Source organism: Rhea americana, unplaced genomic scaffold, assembly GCF_003343005.1.
Source record: "Rhea americana isolate MKP2758 unplaced genomic scaffold, rheAme1 scaffold_14, whole genome shotgun sequence".
NCBI classification, from domain to species: domain Eukaryota; kingdom Metazoa; phylum Chordata; class Aves; order Rheiformes; family Rheidae; genus Rhea; species Rhea americana.
The window spans coordinates 9322890-9348924 of record NW_028185483.1 but is presented as its reverse complement, the minus strand read 5'-3'; the positions used below and the strand labels follow the sequence as shown (position 1 = coordinate 9348924).

Here is a 26035-nt window from a genome sequence, read left to right as displayed (position 1 = left end):
ATTACCATGATCTTACATCTACACTGAGTGTCTTGACATGTCAGCATCATTTGTAAGCTGTAGCTCCAGCTGCTGCAAATCAGCTCAGTGTTATATAGTGGCCAGACCTCAGTCTTTACATCTCACTAGCCTCTGGGCCATGTGCATCTTGAACTTACAAACAAGTAATGCTCTTTATTTATTTATTTATTTATTTATTGATAATTAACTAATGACATTTAACTCTTGCATGGGTTCAAATGGTTGTTTGTGGGAAGAGCTGTTGCAGTACTGGTTGGGAGAGTACTGAAAACCAACAGAAACTCTGTTCTGGAACAAGTCCAAAAAAAAAATCCCTCAAAGTTACCCTCTCCCAGTTGTGTACCAGTTTCTTTTCTGCAAAAGCTGGTTACTGTCTCTGGTGCTCCCTTCATGTACAGGTCATACTGTTCCTTTCCGATCTTCTGCACAACAACAGACATTCTCTGCAACCTTGAAGAAAATGGGAATCGATGCAGGATTGCTATTCCTTCCACAGGAGCCTGGAAAGAGGTCAGGAAAATGAGCTGTTATTTGGGTACTTGATTCACTGATTACACAAAGAGAATCCATCTCGAGCTTTTGCTTGCTTGGGTTTTTCTGGCTGAGGTGATTTATTCACTTTTACTGCCTTCTGCCTGTGGGATCAGACCACTGATTGCAGGTTTGGGAACCACAGCCTTGACACATTTGGTTTCCCAGCAATGCTTCCCAGAGGCCTCAGTGCTCTTCTCTATATTTAATGTGTTTTCCAGGCTTTGTCTCGGTGTTTCTCTTAATAAGCATATATTGATTCCTGGAGTTACAAATGTGGAAGCTGACATCTGATGTGTTACAGTGACAATACCAGGGGAGCAGAGCAATCCTAGAAATAAGATAAGTCAGTACCTTATTAGTGCAAGTGGCAGAGTTGGAAATCATGAGCTTTTGGACACCTGAGCCCTTTTCCAAGTCGCTTATGTTTTAAAGCCCACCACCAGCAGGAGTCTCTTTTTTTTTCCCCAGTAGGTATTTCTTCCCTTAGCACCTTCCTCCCTCTAGTGAGGGATGAACCAGGCTCTGCTGCTGCCCATGGCTGTTACTACAGCCCCTCTTTCTCATCACTGCGCTTTCTTCTGCGCTTTCTTTCCAGCTTACCTTGTTCTTGCTAGTCTCCAGTGTCTTAGCAGCATTTTCTTCCTTGTTGTCCTTTATTTTTTTTTGTCAGTTTTATTTAACTCTCGAGAGAGAGCTTTACTGTCCTTTCTCTCTCTCTAAAAGGCTGGCAGAAAGGCCTGGCGCAGCAGCTCTTCCAGTTTAAACAGAATTTGCTTTCTAGGCCCTAAAAGCTTCCAGCTGGCCTAGTTTGGGGGAAGATACAGTACAGCACTGAAGTAGTGGTTGAGAGGCATTTTACAGCTGCTAGCCAAGGTAAATAATACATGTGCTAGAAGTTTACATATGCTGTATGATAAAATAGAATATTCAGAATATTCACACAGAATATTCTTTCTCAAAAAGAATTGAACTCACGGTGCTGGCCTTTGGTCCAGGTCTAACCACGCAAGTGTTGAGATCAYTGGCCCCATCCTGAGCTGTACTGCAATCCTCTAACTCCTGTAAAAGAAAAACATTATTGGTGCTGTCTCAGGGTGCTGGTGTCCATGAGGAACCCTGCAATGAAGCTGTCAGCTGCTGGGCCATCCTCAGCTCACGGAAGCTCTAAGGAAGCCTTACCTGTGCTGCAAAGAGCAATTTCCACCCTCAAATTTTCATCGGTTTGTCTTTGTTCTCTGCAYATTTCTGACAAAAGGCAGGGGGGTTTCTGTTTGCTTGTTAGCTGTGTTTTTTCAAACTTCACACCTGTCTGTTAAAAGCAGGAACAGCAGCACATGGGAGTATGTTTCCTCTGTGCTGTTGGCAGCAAGCTGTAGAAGTGATTCATTATAATCCAGTACAGCTGTCCACCTGCAGCAGGTGACAGCCTCCTTGCAGCCTTGTCCTTAGCAGAAGCCCACATGGTCCTGCATGGTTTACCTTACTCATTTTTTTAAATGTATTTATTTTTTWAAAAATGTGAAATGTTATGTTTTTTCTGAACTCCAGTTCTACCTTGATCTGTCCAGGTATTAAATCAATGACTAAAAGAAAGAAATAATTATCCTTATCTAGCCAATTTTATCTTCTATGTTATTGCTTTTGAAAGACTCTCACTGACRTGCTGTGCAGAAGCAGGATGGCAATTTTAACTGCGGGCTGCTTAGCCCTCCAGCTCTGTTACTTTACTCATGCCAAGGCTTGCTCACCCTCGCAGTCCCCCCTTCTGCTGCTGTGCAGCTCTGCTGTTTTTCTGTAGAAGTGAGCACCAGGCTGGTGCSTTCCTCCAGGCTGCTGAAGGACCTGCTGTCTGTTTTGCTTATTGATTAATGTCTCTTGAGCAAAACGTTAGAGGAGAAAAGATGATGGAGCGTTTAACTGTGATGCCCCAAGACCCCCTCCTGCTTAGGACGCAGCYGGGAGGAGGCAGGGCCGGCTCACTGCATCTCTCGCGTGATGGCAAGGAAAGAGGAGAGCAGTCCTGCTGCATCAGGACTTCCATCGGTTCTCTCCTGGGATGAGCTCGGCACAGCAGCCAAGGGGACCACCGACACGTTGAGGAAGCTTGCGGCTGCCGCAGCCCCGCTGCAGGAGCGCGGGCGTTGCACCGGGCTGCCAGAGCCACGTTCCCATGGGCAAAGACATCCCCTGGGCATGGCCTTAGCACGGTCGCCCGCCCATCGCCGCCTCCTGCGGTGCTGCCTCGCAGCTCACAGGGAGCCGCAACAGTCTGCGAAGAGCAGCTGTTTCCCCCTTGAGCCCCAGGCTCCTGTCACACTCCCTCCACCACCCTGGAGGGACCTCTAGGCTTTTTCCTGCCTCTGCCCAGGTCTCTCYGGGAACTGTTGGTCATACGGCTCCAGCCTTGCTTTCTGTATGGAGACTACACCTTACTATTAGAGGAAGCAGCCCTTAGCTTAAGGGTATGCAAGATCCACTTGTGCGCTCCCTTGGCTGCTTGCTGTCCCTGCACCAYGTAGCCACGGTAGGGTCCAAGCCTCTGCTTTCAGCAAGTGGGGACCAGGCTCCTCCTCTGCTTCCTTACTCTGCTGTTTCCAAATCAAATTAAGAGAGCAAATGCAAGTAGTCCCAAGGAAAATAATAGCTAGAGTATCAAAAAGCTGCTGGAGTGCCGCCAACCTGCCACACAATTATTAGAAACAAAGCCAGCTCCAGCTGTGCCTGGATTAGGACAGGGCTGTTGCAACAAACACTGAAAAGGAGTTTCCCTAATGGGCAGGTATTTGAGATTGGCTGAAGAGTGAGCCTTTCTGTGGGCTGGGTGAGAGCTGTCTGCAGTTTGGCTGTGCACAGGGAGGAGAAGTCACATTACCCAGTGTGTGGCCTCAAACATTTTCAGGTCCAGTGGATCTCCTTGTATCTTCTCATCCAAAACAACCAGTGAATGACAGCTTGCCATGGCTCCACACACAGGTCCCCAGGGCAAAGGCATACTGGATGGCAGTTTATGGATTTTCTGAAACCTGGTTAAAAAGCAGAGGGTTGGTGAGACTGCTTGTAAAATGAATGCAGACACATGTCTTCAGCTCGTGGATACAGGTGCTGGTCTGCTGCGTGTGGCACAGCTGAGCCCAATGACAGCAAAAAAAGCACTGTTCTGCCTGTCCTTCCACTAACAGGTTGGATGTATTCAGCAGACCAAAAAGCATCTGAAAATTAATTAGCACAGAGTTCAACTTGATGCTAAACCAGGTTGGCTAGCACAGACACTTTGGAGTCCTGCTTGGCAACTGCTGTTGAATATGAGATAACGCAGAGAGAAGACACAACCTGCAAAGAAGTAACTTGCAGTAGGGCTCTCAAAGATACTCGGCAATATGCCAGAGCAAAAAATTTTCTGAAGCCCAGGTATGGAAATGGGGTGCACCTGCTCTGCCTTGTGCTCCATGTTGCCGTTTACACCCGTGCTGCGCACCGTGGGCGGGCGAGCGCTGCCCAGCCTGCGCTCAGCACCCCTGCGAGCCATGTGGGAGAGCCAGAGGGTGCAAGCTTCATTTCCCCTTGGAGAATTCACACCTACAAATCCAAAGAAGCTGTTTGCTTGTCCCTCACCTTGGTTTTAAAATTGARTAAGTTGATTGACTCCTATTGAGCTACACTGAGGCACGCTGTAAAAGATTTATGCATCAATTTTTTTTTCAGTGGAAAGCCTTGAGGTACACTCGCTCTTCATCTCTGCGGTACAGCCTGAGCATGCGTGAGGCTAGGCTGCATGATGGCTCTAATTTTATCATGAAAGTTATTTCTCAGAATCCTCTCTTCTCRCATAAACACTTTTCCTTCTAAGAAACTGGCAGGCTATATGTCTACTAGACCAGAACATAGGCCGTCACTATTTAGGCTGCCACACTAAGGAGAAATTTAAAATACTATATTTACCCTTGATTACTACTAACTACCACATTAGTAGAACAGAAGCAGCGAAAAACATCTGAAATTCAGCAGTGTGACATGTAGAATTCTACCAAAAAGAACAATGAATTCCAGCACCTRTCATCCCTCTGGGCCATCGGAGTTTATTGTGTTTCCAGCAAATTGTATCTGATCTCAGTCTGGTCATAATTGGCTTATTAATTAACGAACACTTGGAAGATGCTGTGAAAGCACTAAATACTATACAAAACCAGCAAATATTTATATATTATTAAATGCACAAAAGGATATTTTGCAAGTCGAGTAAAATTCCTTTACTGTAGTTGCCTAGCAGTAATCAGATTAGCTGACAGTTATTCTTACAGTATGTTTAAGAACGTGAGTGTTTAAGAAATAACAACTGTGTAAATACACTAGTGAGATCAATGCAGAAAGCAATAGCTCCTCCTCGCACTTTGACAAGCCACCAGCACAGGCTCCCAGCACRTGACGTTTGGACATGTCTGCAAAAACATCCTTATGTTTTGACACCTTACAGAATTTTCTATTATCTGAATTTATTCTGATATACATATCCAATTTTGTTCTGCAGCTCACGTGAGCAGATGCTCCTGCAAGAGTAGCTCAGTGGAAGTAATTTTGGCATTGCTGTGACTTCCAGCCTCTTTGGGGGCTCCAAGCTGCCCATTGAACATGTAGCTATTGAGCCTCCCTGAGTCACGAGGTGGGAGCAAGAGACTGTATCATATACCTGTGCTTTGGTCCTAGTAGAAGAATATTTTATTGGGTGTCACTTAACTAATCCTTTCTTGTTAATTTGCATCAGATAGTAATTGTCTTGCAAGGAACTATTGGGAACGTAATTTTTCGTTCTTTCTCGATGAATTTATCCTTTCATTCATTATGGCATAATTATCTCCTTGAGGCTTAAGTATCTGACGCATTAGAAACTACTAATGAAATCTAGGGGTGGATACGGCTTATATGATTTGTCCTGGCCACTGCATAAGATGAATATTTAAGTTTGGCATAACATGCAGACTGCACCACATGTTGATTGTATTACAGTGATTTGATTAAATGATGTAATTCTGGGTATAGTCTAGTTTATTATTTACACATTGGTTATTACTTGAGAATTTTGGTGTGGTTTGGGCTTGGAATTGAAATGGGCTCCACTGTGGGTGTGAGGGAGTCTAAGGACATTTGAGCTCAGCTGTTCTGTGGGCTCACTGATTTTTTTCACAGTATTTACAGAAGATAGCAGAGATTCAGAGGGCTAAGCTGGCAACACTGCTAATTTCAACAGAAGGAGCATTATCCTAACACTTAAGTGATGAAAGGTTTATTGACTAGATTAAAAATATTTATTGAACTATGCTGCAAATGACAATTAAAAAGCTCTGTGCATATTGTCTAAATCCCCTCAGGGTAATTATAAGCACTCGTGCTGCTGCTGCTGACTTCTGGACTGTATGTTTGTCTTGAATTAGCAGTGATGCATTTATTACTGCATCTCCTGCAGCAGCACCCAGATCCCTCTCCTCTGAGAGGGGGAGCTGAGCTGGGAGCTGCTGAGGAAGGATGTGTGCACCGGGAGTGAGAGGTGGTGGTGAGAAAGCCCTATATGGGACCCTCAGCACCTCCACCTCCCCTGAATGCGCCCGTCTTTGGTACGTTTTATTTGCTATTCCTCTCTGTTTTCTATGCAAGTGCCTCTCTGCTAACCACGTATTTGTGCACTGCATTTGCGTGGGACATGAGCTCCTCGCTAAATTAAAACCTTCCTTACCGGCTTSCTTCTGAAGGGATGACACCCCACAGGTCCAGTCCATCTTCTGTCARTGTGCCAGTCTAAATTTAAATAAAGAATAATTATGTAAATAATCATTTGATACTGCCTACCCTCTTCTCCTTGCCATGGCCCCAGAGGTCCTTTGTGGCATTCCTGGGCAGGGTGAACCTCCCACAYAGGCACCTCTAGAGAATTTTGTCCCTGGGAGTAAATAAGGGCAGACGGAGTTGGGGGACAGGGGATACCCCCATTCCTAGCAGCCAAAGCACCTTTCAGCGCTGTGGAAAGCACCTTACTTTGTCAAAGCACACAAGGTTGACCTGCCCACAGATATTAATCCTCTGTGGGCTGATGCAGAAAATCTTCTTTTTCTTCAGTCTCCTTTGGGCATAAACAATTCCTGTCGTCAAGGCAGCAGGGATAGCTGGAGGCACGGGGATGGTGAGGAGCAGGAGAGCCATAGTCACTACCTCTGCCGCCGGCTTCTGCAAACAGCAAGAGCAATGGGCTGCGGCAGGATGGACACAGCCGCTCTCCTGCCCCATCCCACTGCAGCCGGGAGACCCTGCCACACTGCCGAGGGACTGTGCACGCCAGGCCCTGCCTCCTGGGATGACAACCGCAACCTGCTTTTTGTGTCCCTCCTTCCCCAGCACTGACGGCAGAAGTGAACAATATTGCGAAGGACCATGAGCTGCCGAGCGCTCAGAGCTGCGTTGCTTGTACTTACTTTGTGGTAGACAAATACACACACTGTGTAGATCAGTCCGAGTATGCCAATTAAAGAGAGGCCTAAAATGAACTTGAAGGCATCTCTGTAGAGTTTGAAGTTCATAGGCTTGGGGTAGAGGATGGATCTCACCAAGTCTCCTTTAGCTGTATTGAACCCTGTGTGAAGACACATGCCGCGTACTGTGAACCCGACCCAACAGCAAATCAGTGCTGTTAGGGGACAGATAGCATTACAGCCATCAGATGGGAACAAATCTTTCTTAGAGACAACAGATCTACACTTAATTTAAATTTCAAAGAGTAAAGAGCTCCCATCAGTCCCTTGGGCTGCCACCTCCCCTCYAGAAGTGGAAAAAATGAAAGAAAACCAGTTTGCAGCACGACAGCTCTCACTGGCCCTCTGCCCACTGGCTTCGCCTGTATGACTTCTGTGCCACAGAAGAGGACGTGTCTCCGATAGTCTTCCATGCTGTGGGTTTTCCAGGGCATCGGACTCTCCACAAGAGGCAAGGGAGTTTTAGTAACTGGAATACTTTCACCTAAGAACAATATTGTGCAACTTCACTTAAGAGGGATTTCAAAGTTTGATTCTGTGTATTAAAAAAGTGACAGCACCCTTTGGGCACTTAAACGTGCCTGATTAGCTTGGATATAGACACACACAGGTGGGTTTATGGTGACAACCATTATAATTTTAGTCTCAAAGTATATCAGCTTTCTGAGATTTTCCCATTAACAAGTTTGGATCAAATTTTGCCCCAGCCCAAGTTTGTACCTTGTAGAGGCTAGATGTTCGTGTGTAACACTGACACCTATGCTTAAACAGAGCTGCTGCAAGATCAGAATCCTAAAACTCAAAAAAGATACACGTGCTGTGTATTTGAACATTTACAATTTCTGCTCCTGAGAGCATAGTAAACCTACTTGTTTTTCATACAGATAAGAAATGTACATYACATGATGGTAGTGATCAATAACCCAAGACAACTGTAAATTTTTCAAGTCATAGTTTTCCTACTCCTGCCATGGCCTCGTCTAACAAATAGTAAACAAATCACTATCAGAACAGACAGAGGCCTCTCCCTGGTGGACAACCTGCTGGGAGGTGGTAGCATTTCCTACTCCAAGGTTGTACCTGTGAGCATGCCTTCATTCACAATGCAGCTCCCATCGATCAGTACCGCATCACATGGGAGAGAAAGCTTTTTTCCATCCAAAATAAACATGTCTCCTGGGACTAAGTAACGAGACTCTAGCTTTTTGCAACCTGTAGTACAACATAAAATGAACTTMACTTGTTCACAAGTTCTGAGCAATAAGAAAAGTTTCAAGGCATGCATAACATCACCTAAGTTTTGCACTGCATGATACAAGGCCAGTGTTCCTTAGGAAAACTGACTGAAAAGCAGAAGTACTTGGGCCCTGTCTAAACATCAGCCTCCAAGTCATAGTCTTGAGTTTTGTTTAGTGTCTATAAAATACTTAGAACAAAAAAAAAAAAAAAAAAAAAAAAAAAAAAAAAAAAAAAAAAAAACACTATCTAAGGTCCTTACCTCACCCATAACCCAAGTAGCTGCACATCTCAAAATCCTGGGAGGCAGGAAAATGCTATACTCTATTTTATAGACAAAAAAACTTGGATACAGGCAGRAAAACCCCACACCTCAGTGGGTGCCATATTTCTGGACTCCTTGAAAATCCACAAGCAACTTGACAAGATCGCAGAAGTAGTCTGTGAGAGTGCAGGAAAGCAGGTCTCTGAAGGCTAGACTTGTTATCCAGCTACTTGTTTCTGAAATTTCATTTCCAAATCCGTTCTCGATTCTTAACCCAAACTGCTAGGTTTCCCTGCATCACTGCGGAGAGCRGCACAGCTGCTCCCACAGGTCTCGCTGCCCTGCTCTACCCACCTCCTCCTGCCCCCCCGCCCCGTTCCTGCTGTGATCAGCGCTCTGTATGCTCCTTCTATGGGAATCAGCACTCATTTCAACACGTTAATTATACAGGTTAGCAATTACAAAGAGACACAGATGACTCACCTTCATTCTTCGTGCAGACCGTAACCTCGACTTTGTTATGTGCCTCAACAAGGTCATGCAGTTTGGCAGATTGCTGTTGGAAAGCAGTTGGAGTGTTGAAAYACCAATACTCAGATTCAGCACTATGTTACTGTTTCGTGATCATGCTAACGACACAGAAACTGAACCTGATTAAATTATCAAGGGCAGGTTTCACATCCCTTATCGAAAGTAAGGACATGAGCTCCTAGAGTTATTCTAGAACAAGCTGCTGTGACAACACGGATCTAATTTTTAATTCTCTTCCGTTTGATGCCCCTATTCCTCTCTCCACTTTGAAGGTGCTGTTTCTGGCTTGTTCCAGAGCAGCTAGAGTTTGTCTCCTTAGTTGCAAYGTCAGTATTTGCAGTCCCTCAGTGGTGAATTTCTTTATGTCTGTCAGTTCTATCCAGGGATTATGAACAGAACCACAAAACTGTAGAGACTGTCATTTAAAAATCGTCACTGCAAGAAGAAAAGCAAATTCTAATTTAGCTGGGTGTCAGTACTTCGCCAGTTTTTGCAATCCAATTCAGACAATTACCTATCCTGAGATAATGATGAAGTCAACTGCCATTGCGTGGACACAGAATGTGTCATCTTGATTTAGAAACCGCAATTGCAAAAAACCTCATCCCCAAGTGCGGATTTCCTCATTAGCATTGGTCTTGTAAGGGTGTTAAACCAGTTTGAAGAATATCCTGAGGCTCCAAACGTTATAATTCTTCATGTCAAAATTACCAGTCTCACAATAAAACCAGCCTTGCCAAAGAAAGTTGAACGGACCATATCTGCTCCTGGTGCTCTGCAATACTGGGAGGTGGCACCAGCACTTTGTTCACAAAGGTGCTCTTAGAGGATTTGAGCACCGGTTCAACGTGGGAGCGCTATGCAGCGTACAGATTTCAGCCGCAGATACAAAAACGTGGTATCCGGCCAACACACCTGTGCTGGCAGTAGCCCTAGGCGCACACAAAACGCCCTGCCGAGACCAGTGCGAGGGCCGGGTAAGCCGCAGCACTGAAAGCGCTGGCGAGGTGGGGGTGCGCAGGAACGCCTTGCCAGCGCTGCACACCCTCCCTGCGTCGCCCCGGCCCGCCGAGCCCGCGCAGGGCGAGGGGCTGCACGCCGGAGCCGCGGCGGGGGAGAGCAGGGTTAGTCCAAAGCAGCCCCCCACAAGGCAATTTATTACCTCTTCCAGTAGCGTTTAATAGAGCTATAGCCTGGGAGCGTTTCTAAGGGCTGATTCTTGCCGTTCCYCAATAATTCAGTGCAGGAAAGGTTAATTCAGAGGCAATGCAAGCTGTGCCTGGCTTTGGAGCAGCCCATGAGGGCTTRGGTGAGCTTTAAGCACGACCTTTAGCTCTGTGCGCCCCATAGCAGCCTTCCTTGCACCCCACTGTATGGCACATCGCACTCAGCCCATGGGAACTGTATTTTTTCAGTGTTGTCCTCTAACTCATATGTTTTTCCTGAAAATTAGCAGAACAGTTACCAGGACACAAGAATCTCCAATCCATTTTCCCCAATTTCCTAAGTAGATTATAAACTTTTAAAAGTGAAAARGGGAATGAAAAATGCTGTTAAGTCTTGGCAATACAGAGAAGTGTCTGAAATACAGGCCTGGAGAGACTAAGATGTTGCCTACCAAGATGCTGTTCCTATCAATTTCTTTCCCCTTTGTCTGTACTTTYATTTTCATTGTTTCCCTCCTTTTTTCCTTACTGTATCTTTTTTCTTGTGTGTTCTGTTTGTCTGTTTGTTTGTTTTTTAACCTTCCTTGCATATTTAAAGAGGGCAGAGACTAAAGGGAGGRTTTCAAAGGGAGAGCTCTGCATTTCCAACAGGAAGCACCATGAATCTCAGGTCACCTATTCACTTATCCCAGCTGAATGAAGATACTCAGTGGCAGACAAATATTGTGAAAGACTGAACTTCATATATTTTCCTTTGCCATGGAGACAGAGGATGTCAGGCCTATCACAGATGAGTGCTTTAGTTCAAAGAATGAATGAGCTGAGACATTTGACAAATGTTTCTAAGGAACTCTATGACGAAAGTGATGAAAGAATTTGAGAATTAAAAGAAATGCTTCTTTTTTTTTCATTAATACCTGCTATTCAACAAATCTTAAGAAAAAAATACGGTGGAATGCAGACTCATGGATAGATTCCACTTCCACAAAGCCTTATGAATTTACATATCAAACATCAATCCTCTTTCCTAATTCACGGGAAGTTTGAGACCACTAGGTCTGAACTTTTTACTTTTTGTAGGAATAAATCTGTAGTTATAGCACAGAATATGTAGCAAAAAATAAATAATTATCCAGAAAAACAGAGCATGGAAATAGCTACTCATTCCCTTTGCAATAAATGAAACTGTTGCCAGAATGCAGCACGGGAAGCCGACAGGCTGAGCGGCAGACTCACCTGCCTGAGGTCGTACACGGTTAAGCCAATAGAAATGATTGACAGGATTATGATAGCCACAGAATATTCAATATAACCTTGGCTCAGCCACAGAGTGAGGGTGAAGGCTTGGAACACATAAAAGGGGTTTAAAATCTGCAAACACAAATGAAATACTTGTCAGGAGATGGCCATAACACGTCAGGAGCAAACAAGTGTGAAAAGAGGCAAGAACATTTCATTATAATGTTTACAAGTCTTAAACACTAAAGGATTGTGTTGCTATCACAGGCCAAATTTCTCCACAGTGGTTTCAGAGCATTAACAGACTGTCTCCTAACTTACCAGTTTACACTCCATTCAAGTTGTTTGCAATTAAGAGCTGTTGCTAGCCAGTTACTATGCAGCAGCAACTATGCTGGCCAGCTTAAACTCATTTCCCACTGCAGCCATCTCACAAAGATGATCTTACCATTTTGGATTTTCTGATCTTCACACAAGAGTCACTATCCAAYGTGAAAGAAAGAAAGGACTGATTTGCTGTAAATGTTTTTAATACTTTGCAATTTTAGAAAGCATCACTGTGGATATGACTTCTACAAAAAATAAAAATGATGATGAAGAAACTAACAGWGGTTTGTGAAGCCATTAGATAATCAGTTTCAGACTATAGCCAATGTGAAGGCTTGATTCCTCACATTTGCACACTTTTGGCTACTGTACGTGATGTCAGCCTTACTGGTACTAATAATCATAGACTTGAATGCATTATATCAAAATCAGTAACTAGCTCTACTGAAGTCTATACCTGAGAATATAATTTTGGTTATTGTGGTATCTAACTCGAAAAATAATGGCAGTAGATGAATTTTTTCTGAGCATTGACCACTACTTGTCCATCCAAACAAATGAGACTTGCCTGTAGAATTAATATAACCCAAATAGCCAGTGAAAGAGCTATCGGCATAAGATTAGAACTGAGATGAAATACTCCTCTGACAAATTTTGTCCCTCAATGAAAATTTAATGCATTTTGACATTCACCAGGACAAAGAGACAGACACTAAATCAGGATGCCAGTCCTCAGCCACTGAAGCAGTATCTGGACAGAAATATCATAGCCTTATGAGGCCTACTCTGCCTCCAGGCATGACCATTAAAATTTCAAACATGAAGCCTCAAACCTGAATGGAAGTGCAAAGTTCATATTAAAAAACCATTTTAAAGTGCTAGACTGGAGTTTTCTTCAAGACCATCTCCAGGGGACAGTGAAAAGCTGGAAAAACCAAGTCAAATGAATTTCAGGAAGCCTGGAGATTTTCATGTATTTTGTAGGGTATTTCAAACCAATTCCACTTATGCTTCTGACTGCACTGACACATGATACATACTAGATTTGATTCCCATCGTTCATAACTCTCACTATTTTAAAGACATTTGTATAGTATCCATAGTCCTTTAATGTGTACACATATAATATAATGCACTGTTTGCAAAAACTTTGCTTATAAGCTAGTAAAATATATATCCAGCATCTCTAGATATCAATTCATCAAGTAACCGTCCACATATGCATCTCTCCTCGTATCCACAAGATGCGTTTGTTTTGTTCTCTGTAGAAGATGACTAATGTTACAGTGGGTCTTCTCTGCTTACACAGACAGCAAAATTGACTTGTCTCTATGTCATATGAAAAAAGGAAGTTACTAGACAAATAAAGCAATTTAAAAATATTAATTTTGTGTATACTTACTTCTATTCTAAAGCACATACACRTAACAGCAACTGTGTAGCACTGTGTAGGGAGACCAAGAGTTTAGGATACAGAATCAGAGGTCCYACTTCTTGTTCAAAAGGCAAAAGCAGTTTAAGATGATAAAATGTTTACCTAGTGCAGTACTTGGGTAAAAAAAGTTACTTTCATTCTTAAATTGTGTCTCCATGTGTGTCTCTTAGTATGTGTCTCTATGGTTGCATTTCTCCTTCTGTGACTGGAGTRCTCTGATGGACATTTGTCCAAGCAAACAGTGCACTTTTTGGATCACTGAAGCGTTTTCCTCCATATCACATCATTTTACTGTTGGACTGTCTCCATTCAAAATACTGCATTTGCCTCCAGAGATATGAGTTCATAGTCTGAAGTCGCACAGCTGCACCGTTGGTGTGTGTCTATCTGCAGTCAGATCAAGACTCCTTGCTTATCTTGGCATAAACCGAGTGAAATGTAAATGTCACTGTTGAAGTTGAAGGGAGGCGTTTCTGCCCCTCTACTCAGCCCTGGGGAGGCCTCATCTCAAGTACTGTGTCCAGTTCTGGGCTCCCCAGGACAAGAGAGACATGGAGCTACTGGAGAGAGTCCAGCGYAGGGCTACAAAGATCATCAGAGGGCTGGAGCACCTGCCCTGTGAGGAACGGCTGCGAGAGCTGTGCCTCTTCAGCCTGGGGAAGAGAGGACTGAGGGGGGGATCTTATCAATGTGGATAAGTACCTGAAGGGAGGGTGTCAAGGGGATGGGGACGAACTCTTTTCAGGTGTCCCATGTGACAGGACAAAAGGCAATGGGCAAAAATTGAAGCACAGGCAGTTCCGGATGACCGTGAGGAGGAATTTCTTCCCTGTGAGAGTGACGGAGCACTGGAGCAGGTTGCCCAGAGAGGTTGTGGAGTTTTCTTCTCTGGAAACATTCAAGGCCTGCCTGGATGCAGGCCTGTCTAACATGCTGTAGGTGACCCTGCTTGAACAGGGAGGGTTGGACTAGATGATCTCCAAAGGTCCCTTCCAACCTTATTGATACTATGATTCTAAGTTACTTCCAATTTATACTGCTGTTGAGGCCAGAAGTAAGCCCCTCAGCAGCATTTCTGATGCTTTGTGCTACGTTTGCTACATTGCTACATTAGTTATACCAATGAAATTTCACAGAAGACAATTATCAAGAGTCAACACGAAGGGAGGACATAGACCATAGCTATGGTCTACCCTAGCAGTTGCAGAAAGCAGGAGCTCTCCAGGTGCATGTTACTGCTCAGTCACAGTGCAAGATCACCCAGCTTATGACAGATGTTCAGTTAGGAGCTGAACCCCTGGCAGGGCCTCAGCTAACTCCTCGGCGCATACACGGCCCTTGCTTCCTCGTCTGGAGCTCTTGAGGGTTAAAAGGAAAGTTAATGCATACATTGATGCCAGTTCTCTCTTACAAGAAAATGCAAGAATYGGGTACCTTTAAAACATGATGACTACGAAGGGGAAAAGCTTAGCTCAAGATTTGTTCCATATGCTTCTGAAACTCTGTAAATGTCATCACGGTACATGAAGGAAAATAATCTTGGGGAATCCCTTATGAATTAACTGCTGGCTTAGACATTAAACAAAATAACTTTGTTTTTAGAACCATTTTCAAATATTTACTCATACCTCTGTACACAGAATACTTTCACATTTGACTTTAGTCATGCTGAAGATTGAATCAAATGTTTTTATTTATCTGTGACGATCTCTCTCTCTTTTTTGCATGTAAGTGTAATTGTCTGTGTTTACTTGCAAGCATGAAAAGGTTTGGGTTTTGGCTAGATTATGTTAGAGCCAAGAGCACCCCCCTTCCCCCCCCAAATATTATTAAATTAATTAATTAAATTAATTATTATAAATATTATTACCCCCCAGATATTATGGGGTAATATAGGGGAGAGCGAGGGCATTCGTCCTCCAAACTACAGCTCTCTGAGTAGGGAGACATTCACAAGGAGAAGTTTAGGTGTTGTAAGTATGCAGCATGYATTCTGCTAGCTACACATTCTTCCCAACAATCTTTTGCCAGGAAACATGTTGAAAATATTACCATCATTTATAGCCATAAAGATGACTCATCAACTTTTCTCCATGGCTTATGCCTGTGAGGCATCAGTTGCCCCATCCTAGAGCACCAGAGTGAAGTCTTGGAAACACATTACATCTGCATCACCAAAAGGCAGTCAAACTTACCAACCTCTTTAAAAAGTAATTTCCAAATGGGGCGAATTTCAACTTCGATGGCATTAGGCCCACACACCAGCTGCCTGTAAGAAGATAAGGARGAGTCCACAGTGCTATAGATTTGTCTTGTAGGATAAGACTTCATGCAGAAAACCACACACAAACTTTAATCCTTATACCTAAAAAAGTAACTCCTGGAGGCACAGGTGGCTGAGCAGGACAAACGTCTGAGGCTGAACAATTAGAAAGATTCTACTTAGAAGACAAAATTTGCTTAATTTTTTGATGAAAATGTCTTCGGGTTTCTGCTAAATGCTGTTACAACCTTTTCTGAGGACTTTTAAGGAGATCCCGGCAAAAGAAGTCAGACAGCATTTGCTGTGCTCTAAATCCCAGCCAGAGCTGGTAGCATTTTCTCCAGACTTACCCTAGCATTACTCAGAACAAAACAAGATCAGTAAGGTGAGAGGGATAATTTTCCATATTTTTGAAAATTGCCCATGTCATTTACACTACTTTATCATTAAGGTAAGTAGCAGGAAGCTCACATTGATTTAAAAGGGAGAATTTGCATGTCTTACTGTCTTAAGTTCATAGTAAGTTCATGTTTACTTAAATCTGAAAAACACTCATCAGGAAGGAAATCATGTAGACTGTACCTCATTTTCTGTTCTTCCCTTGTCAGGCCAGCTCCAAACTTGTGATGTATATTGTGACATGTGTTACTGTCCTCTAACAATCTAGGATAACAAGAGAAGTTCAGGCAAGGGACTTCCCACCCACAAAGGGTTCWGTAACAAGCTGTTCACACTCACCCAACTTTCTTGAACTCTTTCACAGAAAAGTCCCAAATATAACGGATTTTCTGCACCTGGATACATCTCATCTGCAAGACCAAATAGCAAAAATTCCCCTTTCCATTAAGGGAAAACTATCTCATTGTATTACAGACACTCTTCTCCATGATCTAGGGAGAAACTTCAGCTCATGTGAATGTGATTTGAAGGAAGATGCTGGCAGAGCATCTTCGGGAGCTGCAGGTGCCTAGGCTCTTATACTTCACTCACCATCTCCTTGCTCCTTCTCCTCCATGTTACAGATTACTTACCTTCAACTGTGGCTTCATTATGGCTCTGTTTATAACAGAATCTTTATCAGCTACAAGAAGACTATCTGTTTTACTGCCCTCGGGTAGCAGCGATGTGGACAAATCAATCCAGGTCACCTTTTTCCTGGAGTACCTTTGAAATTCATCCTAGAGAAACAGAACAGAGTTCAGTGACAAGTCCTAAACATTGCCTGTGATAACATTTCCTGATTCTGAGAAGCTTTATGACATTCCCAGAGAACTGCAAAACTGTGGATTTGTTGCAACTATAGCAAATGTAGGCCCATAGTAACAGGCATTTTGTTGTCCATGTTTTAGTGGCAATGAGGAAAACACTTTGAAGTGAATTTCCCAATCATCTCCATTTGCCTTGATTCATGCTGCAGAGCAATTTTAGAGTACAAGAAACTAAACCAGAAGATGTATTTCAATAGCTCCTGGGTATTCAGCCTACAAGACCAGAACAGAGCTAGCTGGAAGTGAAAACCCTCTGAAACAGTTTTGTGTGGACATCCGGTCCTCAGCACCAACTACTTTGCTTTATAGACTCMCTTCTATCATGTTATACCTGTTACATACCCATAGGCAAAAGCAACTCAGATTTCCTGCTACAGATGTACTTATCAGAATGAATTGTCCTTTAACCAATACAGCTTGATGTAACTAGTTACAAGAAACAATAGGTTACTCATTAAGTGGTTTAAGTGCATTTACRTTAGGGATCTCATTGTGGTATTGAGTGCTAAGTGTATGTTAAGTATTTGCTCTGGTAGAATTGTGTTGGGTTTTAGTTTACAGTGATGGTGTCCTGGAATATAATTAATGTCTAAAATTCAGTTTTCTAATGTCCAGTTCTCTAAAATCCATCCCCTCAGCATTTCCCAACAGGTTTAAAGCAGAAACACTAACAGCTGCAACTTCTGAAGATGATCCCTCCTCCAAAGCTATTTGACTATCCCCTGTACATAAGGAAAAGGAACAGGCAGTTATTGTATAGAAGATGCTATTGAGAGAGCACAACTGCTGGATCTTGCAGCTGGACAGCTAGAAATGAAGGAAGACTACCTGGTATTCAGCCTTCAGACAAAGTACCCAGGTTATTGTTAGGATAACCAAGATCTTATATGCAGWGCTTTGAACTCTGCAAATGAAATCAGTTGCTCCTGTAAAGCCTTACCACTCCACTTCCAAATACGAAAAATGTTACTAATCTGCTACATCATGCTGGCAAAGAAAGACAGGTTGCCCCATTCATGGAAACAATAGGTTCTGCTGATAAGAATAAGCTGTAAGAGTCCACCTACTGTTGTCCTAAGCAGCACAGTATCTGCTTCTTCCAAGCTGCAGGGGATGCAGTTTGCCCACACGTCCCATTCTGGCTTCCAGTAAAACAGCAGCAGCAGAGCCCCGCAGGACAAGAAACACCCAGCAATGCACAAGGCCTTCCGRTAGCCTTGCGCTTTGTAGCCAARTATCTCCTGCAGAGCAARGAGAAAGCATTTTTATTAATAAGCTTGACATTGGCATTTGTTCATCAGGGCAGGAAGTACACGCTTATTGAAAAGAAAGGCTGTTGACTGAGGCCCTCTAAAGCCCCAAGGTCATTTTCAGAAATGAAAGAACTTGCTGACTGCTATAATATAATTAAGGGTACAGCAGAGCTGCTGAAACGAAGTTGCTGCCAGTTGGCTGCCARGTGAAAGGAGCATTTTCATATCAGCTCTCTCCTTGGATTTCTGAAGAATTAACTTGATTCTGCAGCTTTTACCATCAAGATTGCAGCTGGCCTGTTACAGKAATGTGTCACTTGACTACTGCTGTACCACCACGTCATCCTATTTGTCTGCAACCAAGGAGGGTGTAACTGTGTGAACTTGGTGCCAATTGCCAAAATCCAACTTGCAGAAAAGGAATGGAATCTCCCTCTAGAAAGGTATAGCTCTCAAGTGGCTCCTCTTCTCCTGTGTCTGGTACTTAYGTGTTATTTTCCACCATAAACACCATATCTTGAAAACATCTTAAGGGCTCTTTCAGCTCTTGAGAAGTTTTCAGCTCACTATACTCTGAACCTCCACCTTAGTTCTCAGGTGATATGTCACCTTCGYTATTTGTCTTTCCACTTTGATAGCCCAATACTCTTGAGTACTCATAGCSGTGCTCCATTGCCCATAAAGGAGATTTGTAAGTCCCTATGTCCTGCTTTGTTTTCCCCTCCCTCCCCTCACTTAAAACAAGTTTTGAATTCTTTTATGCTTTGGTTTGGTTAGTTGCTTGTGGGGCTAACAATAACTTTATTGCCTATAATGCAACTAGTCCTTCCCTATGCTTGGGAGTCTGGATGTACCACTCGCTGCTGATGGTGCTGCAGCACATGCCTGTGCAAGAAGGTACAGAGCAACACGATATCATCACCACAGTAAAATACCTAACCCAGACCACAGATGATAATTACTGATCCACCCACAGGTTAGCAGACACATGATGCACTTGCCCTTGAGAAGTTTTTGAGCAAGTCTATAGATGTGGGTAGAGTTAATTATTGAAAGGAAATGTTCTTATTTTTCTATTCTTAGCTATATTGAAGACTGAAAGCTTTCCAGAAAAGCTTGCCAATTAAAGTGCACAATAAAATGGGGGCAATGCAACCTGTTATCGAAACAGCTTCTGCATTTGGGAGGTGAAAAGGTCATTTGAAATTGTAAAAAAAATTTCAAAATCTGCATCTGAATTGGAATGTCTGCTCCATAGGACAGAGTTTGCAGCAAAGATGAATTACTTGCAGAGGACTTATACAAACAATTACACAGGTTYGACTTCAGGCATAATTTTAAAATGATTTAAAGACAGCAGTGTAAGCACCTATCTAGGTTTAAGAACACAATTAACTTGATTTATCTGAACTCAGATCATGATCAACAAACTAAGCTGAAATCAATGCAGGTCATGTAAAATGTAGATAATCATGGAGCCCTTGGTACCAAGCTGATAAAATTCATTTCAAACCATCTCAGTAGCTTTTAAATATGCAACTCTTYTGTATACAAAGTATTATTTCTTTAAAGGTCACATAAATTTAAACTAATAACTACAAATGTTGTTTTAAAGCTTGGAGGACAAACCAGTATCCACAACTTAGAAAATCCATAACAATTTTCATTTGTTTGACTTAATAATGAGATTTCTTTAAAAATACACTCAAAATGCAGTCCTGGAAAGCAGGAAGTCTGTTGTAGCTGTGGCTGGAATAGCAGGAGGTGCATGAGACCACAGCTYGTTCACAGCTGTGGAGAGGATCTAGAAAGGCCTAGAGGGGATAAAGTCTGAAGTCRAAGGTGGAGCCAAGGCTTTGGAAGAGCTGCTTCATTAAAGCTGGTTGAACATAGGGCTGGGAGACAGCACTGAGATCATTCAAAGGTTTCTAGCATGAACTAAACACATGCTCCTGCCTAGATGCTCTAGCACATGACTGTATGTTAAGCATGTAACTGAGAAATCAGAATATGCCTCAAACACATGATGGAAGATAACCATCAAGGTACACAATACAATGTCCGAAGGAGCTGATTTTAAAGGGACAATACGGTGACATGTATTTCTTTGCATTCAGGCTGCTGGAGAAGTGTTTCCTTCCCACAGGCTGTATGATCCCCAGCACAGCTGGGTCACACGTGGTCCTCACCAGTCTGCCCAGGGCAACCTGCATCTCAAGGCTGAGCTTGAACTCAGTCTTGTCATTAAAGGAATGAGCCTGAGTCCCTGAGAGGCAGGAGAGGCAGCCTCAGTCGTTGCAGTCAGTAGCGATATGCAAATGCCTAAGCGGMCAGCTCTGGAAGGTGCACAAGCCAGCCAGTGTCCCTTGAGACCTGGTAGGGGCTAGTCAGTAGTTTTGGCCTCAAGTCCAGAACRAGTGGAAAGGAACATCCAGCCTTAGCACTGCAGGCATTAGCAACAGGGAGTCATGAAAAGTATCTTGTAGACAAGTCTTTGATGGAAAAATAGCTCCCCAGTCACCTAGGACCCCTCAGAAGCAAGTGCTGAGTGATCCTCACAGAGAGGCCCCAAAAGAACCTTTAGAAGAAAATATAGACTTAGAGCCAGGTGAAACCCAGCCAGATGCCTTCAGCTGATGGACTACCACAAACAATATAATGAAACCTGGTGAAACCAGCTGGGCTATGTTCAGATTCCAACGGCAGCTTCATCATTCCCAAATTAGTGCTACTGCACTTGCTTAGCATCTCAAAGGGCATTATTGGCCCCATGTCCTACCCCTTATCAGCTGGATCATCCAGCACAGGCAATGTACAAAAGAAGTCTGTGAGAGAGYACAGGCTATCCCCGGAACCTGCAGGTTTAACAGTCATGCATTACAAGAGAGCACTGAAGGCRGGAACTAAGAGAACTAACAGTTCATTGCTGCTCTGCCCTACCAAGCCAGGACCTGTTTGTTTTAAGAAATATTTTCCAGAAGTACAGTACCTGGAAATGAGACTGCTCTAGCAAACAGGACGCTATGAAGTAGTCTTATGAAAAACGGTGCCCAGCCCAAGTTGGATGCCTTACATAAGGCAGGCTGCCTCAGCAGCTTCAAGGGCAGAGCCAGGGCTCTTCTCTGCCAGCAAAAATGCAGCCATTAGCCAGCCAGGGCAAGAGAGAKGTCTCCTGGATTTGGGTACAGCTCAGCTGAGGAGCCCAGGCACTCAACTAAAAAACTGCTTGTGGCAACAGCCTTATTTCATCCACCCATCCTGGCGTTCTGTTCTCCTTACAAAGTCAGTGCACTCACTGCTTCCTATGCTAGTAGGAATATACATGACAGCCACCAACACATGCCAGCTAATGACCTTCCACTGAAAGACGCTGTTTGTAGCAACCAATGCAACATAGACAGAAAATCACTAGCTGAGTCCTCACCTGTCTTCCAGGACAAGATCTTAATCTTGTGCTGAATCTAGGCTGCTATAACTGCCCCAAGCTCCCTAACTAAAGCAAGCTCAGGGGTGTCCCATATCAGCAGCAAAACTCAGCAAATATCTACTGAAGAAAACCAAGCAAGCTGAAGCATTGCTCTTATTAGTACCCCCACGAGGACTCCTGCTGTAGAGACACAGGTGTGTGCTGCAAGACAGGTTCTCTATCACCTGTGCAAACCCAGAGCACCTGTGTCTCCACAGTGGACGTACTTTCTCAGTTTCTGGGTCTGGGCAAATAATGACATTGTGGAGATGCTGGGAAGCAACAGCTAGCTGTAATCTGCGTGCAGAGGACAGAAGACTCTGGCTTTGGGGAGAGCATGCTGCTGTGCTTCCAATGCATGCATCACATACACATGTCTAGCAAATACAGATACTGCATACCTGTGCAGAGACATCTACTTCTGTGCACTGGCAATATGTGGATTCCAGTTGTTCTCTGCACAGACTATTGAGGAGAAAGTCTTCCTCCCACCCTCACTAGGATCACTATAATCACAACGTGTTAGCAGGTAGAGGAGGTTTCCATTTCACTATGTTTGCAGGGCACTCCTTCAGCACAGCCATTTCAAGCTGCTGCACAAACATGACCACCACAATCAAAGACAGAAGGTATATTCGATATAGCACTAATTAAGTCTTCTAAGAGCAAGTTTTGCTCTGTAAGTGCTTCTATAAAAAGTTGAAGAACAAGTGATTCCTGCCATAAGAGTAGCAGTAGACTTTGCTCTTCTGCCCAACCTTTCTAGACCTGTCAAGCATCAGACAAGACCCTAACATGTCAGGAGGAATGATTTAATCACTGCTCTGGAGAATTATCCTGGATGAAACTCCTTTTTAAGCATCTTTTCTGTGATGTGCTTTCTGATGATACGATGACCCGGTAAGGGAAAGGATAGCTTTGTATTAGAGAGACACAATTAGATTGGAATAGACAGTGGAAAAGACAGTGGGAAAGCAACACTCCTCCTTGACCTGATGAGCAAGGAGATCTCTTCCATGTTTCATGCCTTTGGACTGAACTGGTACTTTCCTCACTTAGTCTTTACTTGGCAAAGACTAGTCTCTAAGTCAGCAAAGACTGATCCAGACTTTTGCCTTCACCAATACTATGCCAAAGAGATTGTTCCTTATGAGGAGCAAAGACAAAGAGGAATCAGAGGCATATCAGAAATGAGCCTATGGGAAAAGGGATGTGCAAGAAAATCCAAACTCAGCAAAGTCCCTCACTCCTTACCAGCTCATTTTCTTCATCCTTGTTGAGAAGCATATAATGATCCTTCCAAAACTTTTTGTCCATCAGCCTGCGTTGTTTTCAGCTCTGGATGTTCTTGCTGGTTGGGAGCGAGCAACATCAAGTGCTGTTATTGACCTGGAATCAATGAAGTGTTAAGTTTAGCTCTCACCACGGTTCTCCCTGCTGCCTTTGAACGTCTCACAGCACATACGTTTCCTACCAGGCTCACAGGAGAGGGAGGAAAATCCACCTTCACATGTAAAGCTCTTAAGTATCTGGCTTACGTAACATCCCTGTTTCTCTGCCTCCTGTCATTGATATGCTTGCCAGAGTGGAAAAAGCTGTGAGCAGAGTACCAGAGGCAAAGGGAGGGAGGGCCCCTGGGAACCCACTCCACTGCCGGACAGGCAGAGGGCTGTGGGCAGAGCTCAAAAGGAAATCAAGACACATGAGAAGGGAAAGGGTGGGAGAGTGCCAAAGACTGCGGAGAGCTTATCCCAGAGCAGCCATGTTAGTTTGGGGGTTATTTCCAATATACCAGAGAAAGGCACCTAGCCTGGGGACAAGATTTGGTTTCAGACCAGTAAAGGTGCATGATGGAGCAGTGATTTTTAGATGTAGGTCTAGCCTCACCCTCCCCACTGCTTGTGGCTTTGTCTCAAACCAGCATGTTGGTTCAAGATGTTCAAATTACAAGGAAAGAGCAAAGGGGCTGGGTGACTAATCTGGAGAAACTCAGCTGATCAACAGGACATCTGAACTGCACCAGGGCAGAGAGAGAGAGAGTGGGCTCCTACCATCAATCCTTCCAGCAGGGGCAGGAGCTACAGGCAGGCTTTGAAGCCCTTTTGTGTCTCTCCTATTCTCTTGTACCCCAGTTCGCAGTGTTGTCAGAGATGTTTTTCAGGCATTAGCCTGAAATTGTTCTGTCTTCCCCCCCATTCTCCTTCTGTTACAGAGTCTGAGAACAACCATTTATCCTGGCAGGGAAAACGTGCTGTGCTTTTACCATGATAAAAAGTGCATATTTGTGCAAATAGAAACAACAACCCTGACTTTGCTCAGACTGTTAAAAACCCTTCTTGGCTCAACCAGGGGAAAGAAAGTCACTACCACTGATGGTATCAGGGGATTTAAAATCCATAGAGAGATATAGTCCTTGTGCACAGATGTTTTTCTCCACTGATGGCAAATCAGGAATTCTTCCAAATTCTCCTTTTCCTAGGTAGGAGAGAGAATAGTGTCCAGGGACTGCAATGATTGATGTCTAAATTCCTCTGTGTCTCTCAAAATCTGCAGATTTGTCCTGGAAAGTACTCAAGCAACTGAGAGAAGCACCTTTCCGGAAACAGACAACTATGGAAATGAAACCATTTTTTTCATGCTTCTTGCCTTTGAAACAGGCTAAGAAAAGGCCCCAGGATAACCCAAGAGCAATTGTCACTATGCTGCATCCTAAGAGTCTGCCTGGGGGAGGCTTTGCATTTTCCAACCAGATCCATCTTTGTGGGGTTCTGCCAGCTGCAGCCACATCCATCAAGACCTCATGAATCAGCAAAGATGGACCAAACACTTGAAAAGCCTAAAAAATCAGTGGTGTGGGGGGGGAAATATATATATTTTTAGCAAGAAACCTTGTACTAGAAAATCCATTGTAATTCTTAACTGTCTAGAGACTGAAGTGAGACATATTTCAGCATAAATAAATAGTCTCCTTTCATTTCTTTCTGTTATCCAAGAAGGCATCAGCAAGCTCGTACACCACATTGTTCATGTATGGGAAAATGCAGAAGAACGTAGAGGAGATAGGTGATGGAAGCTAGCCAGACAGTTTAATTGGAAAAGGAGCATTAACAGGGCATGTTGACCCATAGTCACGAAGCAGAGCCTATCCCGGTGTGGCACTACACCTGGGCTTTCAATCAAGATTAGTGGTGAGCTCAGCATGCTTATTGAGCGTGTGTATAGTACATAAAAGTGTAAAAAGTACATCGTTCTTCACCATGGACTGATGCTCCGCAGTGCCAGAGACTCTCCCATGTTGTTGTTGTCTTGATTAGCAAATCTCTGGGAAACCCCCGCTCAGACACAGAAGTAATAAACGCTCATCGTCGACCACAGCTTTGTGTATCTGTCCCTGCCGGGAGTCCAGGAGTTGCCCCCGCCTTACCCTTACAGTTCATATTCTGCACATCAGCCATTGTCATGCTGCTTCTAGGATGTGATACGCTCCCTTGTCATCCCAGTCCCTTGTTTAAGAAATGCACATTTCTTAGGTTCTGGGTAGCAGTGGCTTTTCTGCCCTTTCTATAGCATCCTCCAAGGACATTCCTGTGCCAAAAAGCTCATACACAAAGGGATAAAGTGCARCCCATGGTGAGAAGAATGATCACCTGATATTAGCCAACAGCCTCTGTAATCTTCCAGTGACTCAAGTAAGGTATTATTTTCATGGTAGTTTTACTGGTTCTCTGTACTTGTATTTTGATTATGTTAGGTAAACATGACACAGCAGTGTCAGTCAGGACTTATATTTATTCAGTCACACCCGTACTTTTTCTTGCTTATTTCCTGCTGGTTTTGCATTTCTTCTGATGTTCCCATCATTCTACTCTTCTCTGTCTCCTTCACTAGGTTCCAATCTGRTTTACACTTACAAGTGGTATGTGTCTAACACTTAAGTTATTCAAAACATTTAACCGGGTAGAAATGCTGAACATAGACCGTTGAAAGGCAACATCATGCTTTGATTTTGAACCCTTTGCTCCATTGTCCTACCCTTACCAGTCACCTTCTTACTCTAAATACTCTTATTCTAGCTCTACCCAGGCGTGCCCAGCTGTCACAGAGTGGATTATCAGAGTGCAGTCCTAGTAGAAGTCCAAGACTAACACCTCTAGAGCTTGTAAATAGACCACAGCCTTAATAACTGCATTATTCATCTTATCCACAAGTGATGGAGCCAAGTGAACAAAACTGACAGATAACTTAAAAGTCATCCAGGTTCGTCCTGGTCTCTTGAGAACTGTGGCTGAAACATGCTGTTAGTAAACACAGTGAATTTCCTTATAACAGCAAAAGAAGTCAAATGTTCARTGGGTATCTGCAGGCACCATGCATAGTTTGGGTAAAAGAGGTTTTGTAGTGTACCACTATAACACTCCACATGTCCGGAGCCACCCTGCTGGAGGGGACAGTGGGTTAGTTCAGACAGGATGCCACCCTTTGGGGGCCAGGCCCAGTACTGGGCTAGCTCATCCAT

At 43.7% G+C, this 26035-nt stretch overlaps 1 protein-coding gene across 1 annotated transcript in view; it reads right to left on the bottom strand.

The window, feature by feature from the left end:
• LOC146599483 (putative cation-transporting ATPase 13A5) overlaps window positions 1-22836 on the bottom strand; it is a 36057-nt gene extending 13221 nt beyond the window's left edge. Inside the window, exons 1-16 of the mRNA XM_085298676.1 lie at window positions 22774-22836; window positions 17868-18041; window positions 16564-16710; window positions 16271-16341; window positions 16115-16195; window positions 15469-15538; window positions 11505-11639; window positions 9055-9127; window positions 8151-8282; window positions 7384-7554; window positions 7014-7171; window positions 6580-6768; window positions 6281-6342; window positions 3428-3578; window positions 1531-1614; window positions 365-521 (exon numbers count right to left, since the gene is read on the bottom strand). Coding sequence (XP_085154802.1) covers window positions 365-521; window positions 1531-1614; window positions 3428-3578; window positions 6281-6342; window positions 6580-6768; window positions 7014-7171; window positions 7384-7554; window positions 8151-8282; window positions 9055-9127; window positions 11505-11639; window positions 15469-15538; window positions 16115-16195; window positions 16271-16341; window positions 16564-16710; window positions 17868-18041; window positions 22774-22836 — 1918 coding nt within the window. The remainder of the gene's footprint in view (window positions 1-364; window positions 522-1530; window positions 1615-3427; window positions 3579-6280; window positions 6343-6579; window positions 6769-7013; window positions 7172-7383; window positions 7555-8150; window positions 8283-9054; window positions 9128-11504; window positions 11640-15468; window positions 15539-16114; window positions 16196-16270; window positions 16342-16563; window positions 16711-17867; window positions 18042-22773) is intronic.
• Window positions 22837-26035: the final 3199 nt, after the last annotated feature.